General features: G+C 37.1%; 1 protein-coding gene across 1 annotated transcript in view; it reads left to right on the forward strand.

Moving 5' to 3' along the window:
• Positions 1 to 5,895, forward strand: part of SARC_08824 (GTP-binding protein yptV3) — a 6,659-nt gene extending 764 nt beyond the window's left edge. The window contains exons 2-6 of the mRNA XM_014297180.1: positions 1,376 to 1,514; positions 2,215 to 2,287; positions 3,130 to 3,248; positions 4,008 to 4,136; positions 5,676 to 5,895. Coding sequence (XP_014152655.1) covers positions 1,376 to 1,514; positions 2,215 to 2,287; positions 3,130 to 3,248; positions 4,008 to 4,136; positions 5,676 to 5,780 — 565 coding nt within the window. The 3' untranslated portion in view covers positions 5,781 to 5,895. The remainder of the gene's footprint in view (positions 1 to 1,375; positions 1,515 to 2,214; positions 2,288 to 3,129; positions 3,249 to 4,007; positions 4,137 to 5,675) is intronic.
• The last annotated feature ends 10 nt before the right edge of the window (positions 5,896 to 5,905 follow it).

The following is a 5,905-nucleotide window of genomic DNA, read 5'->3' on the forward strand; positions in this document are numbered from 1 at the left end:
TATTTATATATATATGTGTGTGTGTGTGTGTATCAATATATCTGTATATCTATATAGATATATTAATGTATATATATATATATATATACGTAAATATATATATATATATACATGTGTGTGTGTGTTGTGAGTGTATGTGTATGTGTATGTGTGTGTGTGTCTGTACGTATTGGTATTTATATATATATATATATATGTGTGTGTGTGTGTGTGTGTGTGTATATATATATATATATATATACGTATAAGATTCCCATGTATATATATATAGCGTTTAGGATGTCATGATTGATGAAAGAGATACAAATTTGTCTATGATTACACAAATCTGTGTTTTTTTGTGGACTTAGCACACACAACTCTAATCTGAAACTGTGCCTGTTAGGGGTTTAAGAGTATATCATAGAGACGGACACAGATACGTATATATTTGTAGTGACGAGTTTTGTAGTGGGCCGCATACATAGGTACATGTAGATATCTAAATGTGCTTTTTAATATATAGAATCCACAAACGGACACATATACATTCATATATGTAGTCGTGAGGTTTTGTACACATACGTGCTCGCATGCATAAACATCTGTAGTCCCGAGTTTACCTATTAAGCGACATATACGGGTACATATATACATCTAAATGTACATTAAATAGTCAGAAACCACAAACGGACACACACACATGCATATTGGTAGTCACGAAATACAAAGGTACATGTACCTCTACCCCGGGTTAGTGTACTTCCGTACATATTTTGTATATCAATACTTGTATTGTACTGTTAAATACACTTCGGAGTTTTATTCGCAATGTGTGTGTGCCTTGCTCGGCCTGTTCATGCGGAAGTCCTTAGATAGTCTTGAACTCATTTCAAGTGTACAGGCACGCCGGCATTTTGTTATTTTTCATATCACAACAGTAATATAATAGTTACCCAACCCAAACCTCATTCAATATCAGAACACTGTTGTAATCGCTACGGCGCAACAGTATTGTACTTTGTTTTTGTTTTTCTCTCTGAGGTGCATGGTGCTATATTCCCTTAGTTTCGCAAGCACGTATCTAATACACTGAATTACAGTTCCAATTCTAAATTCAATTTCAATTCCGATTGCAATTTGATCTTCCGCCCCAATTGTGCCCGGACTTTGAGCTTAGCACCAGATCAAGTCACACTATGATTTGGCGTTTACTTATGCTATCAATATACCCTTCCTTTCACTCACAAACTGGCTCCATATAAATCATATCATGACGTTCACTAATGATAGCCTGATGTATCTTTTTCATTCACAAAACAAGCTCTTTATATACATTATGTCAACCACTGATGATCCCAAACGGGTTTTTTTATTATTATTTTTTTACGTGCAGTGGCACTGGTAAGTCCAGTCTGTTGGTACGATTTACCGATGGTGTGTTCGATGAAGATCTAGGGCCGACTGTGGGGGTCGACTTCAAGGTCAAGATGCTGGAAGTGGGAGACGATAAAAACTGCAAACTCTCCATTTGGGTAAGGTTCTATATGCTATCTATGTCTGTGTGCGGCACACTGCCTGATACATGTATATATGTCTTGTGCTACATTCGTGAGGAATGACTGTTGACACCGACTCAGTTGTATATAAAGTATTCTATGTGTGTCGATGTGCACTTTTTCATATCTGACAGCAAAACAGTGGCCATGTGTGCACAGTTAAGTGGCAGCTGTTGCCATATTGCGTCCTAATTCCATTGACACGCATCTCTCAGATATGCACACATTCAGCTTTGTGTGCATGAGAGGTCACCCTGTATCGCGTGAATCTGTTATCGCAACCACTGGATAGCCTGGCCAGCCTTTGGAACGCCTGTAGTCTGTTGTATCGTATGTTAATGATGCTGTAGTAGTAGTATAGGCTATTGCAGGCGCTTGGCAGTATACGTCCTCTCTCAGTCAGCATCACCCGTGGTATTTGATGGTATTTTTGAATATAATTAAATACTGTATGTTCTTATTTTCACTTTTGCACATATACACACATGCTGAAATCCATACGAGGATATGTACATATGGATACACACACACACTCCTCTAGACTGATAAGTGTGATCACAAGTTTACATACATCCACTTTTACGTTCATATGCTGCTAGTCTTCATATATATATGTATATATATATATGAACCCTCATCACCCCCACACGAATTAATCAATACGCTATGCTCACAGGATACCGCAGGACAAGAGCGTTTTAGAACACTAACAGCCAGTTACTACCGTGGAGCTCACGGAGTCATATTCAGTAAGTCGTCCACGGAAACACGTATAGATATATAGATATTGATATATATATATATATATATATGTATGTCTCTTGGTGTGTCTTGCTATATTTGTATATCTCTATATATATCTATATATCTATATAATTTCGATACATTATATATATATGTGTGTGTATCTGTGTCTGTAATATAAATGTATATATATGTATGTATATATATATATGTGTGTGTGTGTGTGTGTGTTTATGCATATGTGCCTGTGTTTTGTGTATGTATACATGTATGCATTTAAATGTGTGTATATTTTGTCATATGCCCGAATGTACTGATTTTAACGCGGATATTATCAAATGTGCGCGTCTTGGAATACTTTTACCTATCAGTCGATTTGCCACACACGCACATGACCTGCTTCCATGTATATCTTGGTATATTTACTTCAACTACACCCCATTCATCATGTTATCAATCTTACGCGATGCAACACTTTCACTTGCCTGTTTGAGCTATACGAGGGTATATGATTCCAAGGGCATTGGTCTGTGCTAAAAGCAACACACGCTTCTATCTTATGTATAATTGGCACATTCGTACGAATTTTTAGCTGGTCTTTTCATGCCTACAAGCATACGTTCGGGTTTGTATGTGTTCTTAAGTGTATTTTAGTACTAGACTCGCATGTCCATGCACATAGCTAAACGCAGCTTGCTGTCCTATTGAACCCCCGCACTATCGAGTACAATGGGCTACCGGCCCCACACTCGCTTCGATGTATATACAACCCATGAACATTGGATCAAAACACTGTGTTAAACCGTGACCCCATATGTGCTTTGTTTATCCGATCGATTCGCTTCAGTGTACGACATAACTCGAGAAGACACGTTCACCAACATTGAGGGATGGCTTCAGGAACTAGTACAATACTCCAATGGCGAGAATGTAGCCAAGATGCTAGTGGGAAACAAGATTGATAGGGTATGTACGACCTTGTCTGTGTGAGCTCTGATATGGTTCATAACGTTATGTCTAGAGACGTACACAAACCTATTCATATGCATGTATTGTATATGTTTGAGTTTCTATTAGATAAGTATCTCACAAGACAACACCCCGCCCTTAAACCAAGTGTGCAATCGGCATGCGCGTGCTTCCCGATTGTCGCGACATGGGTAAACCTCCAATGCCTAAACCCTGGAATCGTTACATGAATGTATCTCCTTGCGTATGTGATAGGTACTCTGATGTGAACATAATTAGACGTAAATAGACTATAAGCACTACGAATCCGGAATTTAACATCACAGATATCCTCAATGTGTATATACACGTGTGTGTCCCTACAGAATACATACATGGTACCATTGATATCCTACCTGTATCACCATGACAGGTATCCTCAATATGTATATACACGTGTGTGACCCTATAGAATGCATGTATGCTACCATTGATATCTTACCTGTATTACCATCTCTTTCTCCCAATGTGTATATACACGTGTGTGACCCTATAGAATACATGCATGGTACCACTGATATCTTACCTGTATTACCATCACTTTCTCCCAATATGTATATAAACGTGTGTGACCTTTTAGAATGCATGTATGCTACGATTGATATCTTACATGTACTACCATCACTTTCTCCCAACGTGTATATACACGCGTGTGACCCTATAGAATGCATGCATACTGCCATTGATATCGTACCTGTATCGCCATTGCTTTCTCAGGAAGATGAGCGGGAAGTGTCTGCGGAAGACGCGGAAAAAATGGCAAAGAAACACAACATGATGTTTATAGAGACGAGTGCGAAGACGGATGTGGGCGTCAAACAGGCGTTCGAGGAACTCGTACAAAAGGTATTATATCCATCCAGCCAGTGACTGCAATGTTTGTTGTACCTTGTGATGTTCATGGAATGTTAATTGTAACATATGATGTTCATGGAATGTAACATGTGATGCTCATGGAATGTTAATTATATCACGTGATATTTATGGAGCGTTAATTGTAACATGTGTAGTTCATGGAATGTACATTGTACCATATGATGTTCATGGAATATTAATTGTAGTATGTGAGGTTCATGGAATGTTATTTGTAACATGTGATATTTATGGAGTGTTAATTGTAACATGTGTAGTTCATGGAATGTACATTGTACCATATGATGTTCATGGAATATTAATTGTAGTATGTGAGGTTCATGGAATGTTATTTGTAACATGTGATATTTATGGAGTGTTAATTGTAACATGTGTAGTTCATGGAATGTACATTGTACCATATGATGTTCATGGAATATTAATTGTAGTATGTGAGGTTCATGGAATGTTATTTGCAACATGTGATATTTATGGAATGTTAATTGTAACATGTGTTGTTCATAGAATGTACATTGTACCATACGATGTTCATGGAATGTTAGTTGTAGCATGTTATGTTCATGGAATGTTTATTGTATCATGTAATACTCATATAATGCTTATTGTAACATGTGATGAATATCTTAGAAAATCTTGTGCAGAGAATACATTACACATTTCCGCTTTTGATTTTTGAGTGCGTGTTCTATTACATCCAGCAATTGCCCTCAATGTACATCGCATTACATCTGGCTATTGGGTTTAATGTTTTTTTTTAGTATATCGATCATTTGCCCTCAATATAGAATTAATGTTTAACCTGTACTTGCCATTGAACGATGTAGTAATATATTGGATCCTTCCCGCAGGTAAATATATGTAAATAATCATTTGGTACAGAGTAGACGATGAATAGTTCTTCAGGTTTCGGACATACCCTTGTACTATAATATCGCCTTTGAAAATGTGCAACCCATATTTCTCCCAATCTGAAACTGAGTGATTGCAATTTATATGTATATCATCGAACTTCTTGGTATCATTAGATTGTTGTTCTACGGTTGATTGTAAAATTTTCCCGTGGCAATTATCGTATTGTAGGTTCTAGTGCTGTTTGCAGCTGTCACTGATCATGAATATACTTGTCATTCTATCTTTATGTGATTGTTGCATAATAAGCATACGGCAAAATCAGGCACGCCTACAATCTACATTCTGGTACAGTATTTCAGACTTCAAATAAGATATATCAGTGTATATGGCGATTCTGATTCTGTTCCAGATCCTATCATCATCACTTGTTGAGTGCATTCCGGTACTTTATTGGTAACTTCACTTCTGTCTATCACGCTGCAAATTGCTTACGTGTCTACATTCTGTTATCGTATTCTAGACTTGTGACTCGTGTACCAGTATATAGATGCTGAATATGTTCCTGGCTGAATGCGTTGTATTTTCTAACTTCTATGGTAAAACGTGTACTGTACCTTCTGATACATTTTTTTAATTTCGCTCATGATCGTCCCACTGCAGATTTTAGACATGCCTTCTACCACCGAGGGTACTGACGGTACTAAAGGTGTAACGTTAGGGGATCAACCTGACGAAGAAACCTCCAAATCTGGCGGATGCTGTTGAATGCAACATATAAGGCACATACTGATCTATCTATATATATATATATATATATATATATGTTCACGTATCTCATTATGATAGATACATACAAATAAATACATANATATATGTATATTATATGTATA

This window comes from Sphaeroforma arctica (genome assembly GCF_001186125.1).
Source record: "Sphaeroforma arctica JP610 unplaced genomic scaffold supercont1.834, whole genome shotgun sequence".
In the NCBI taxonomy this organism is placed as follows: domain Eukaryota; class Ichthyosporea; order Ichthyophonida; genus Sphaeroforma; species Sphaeroforma arctica.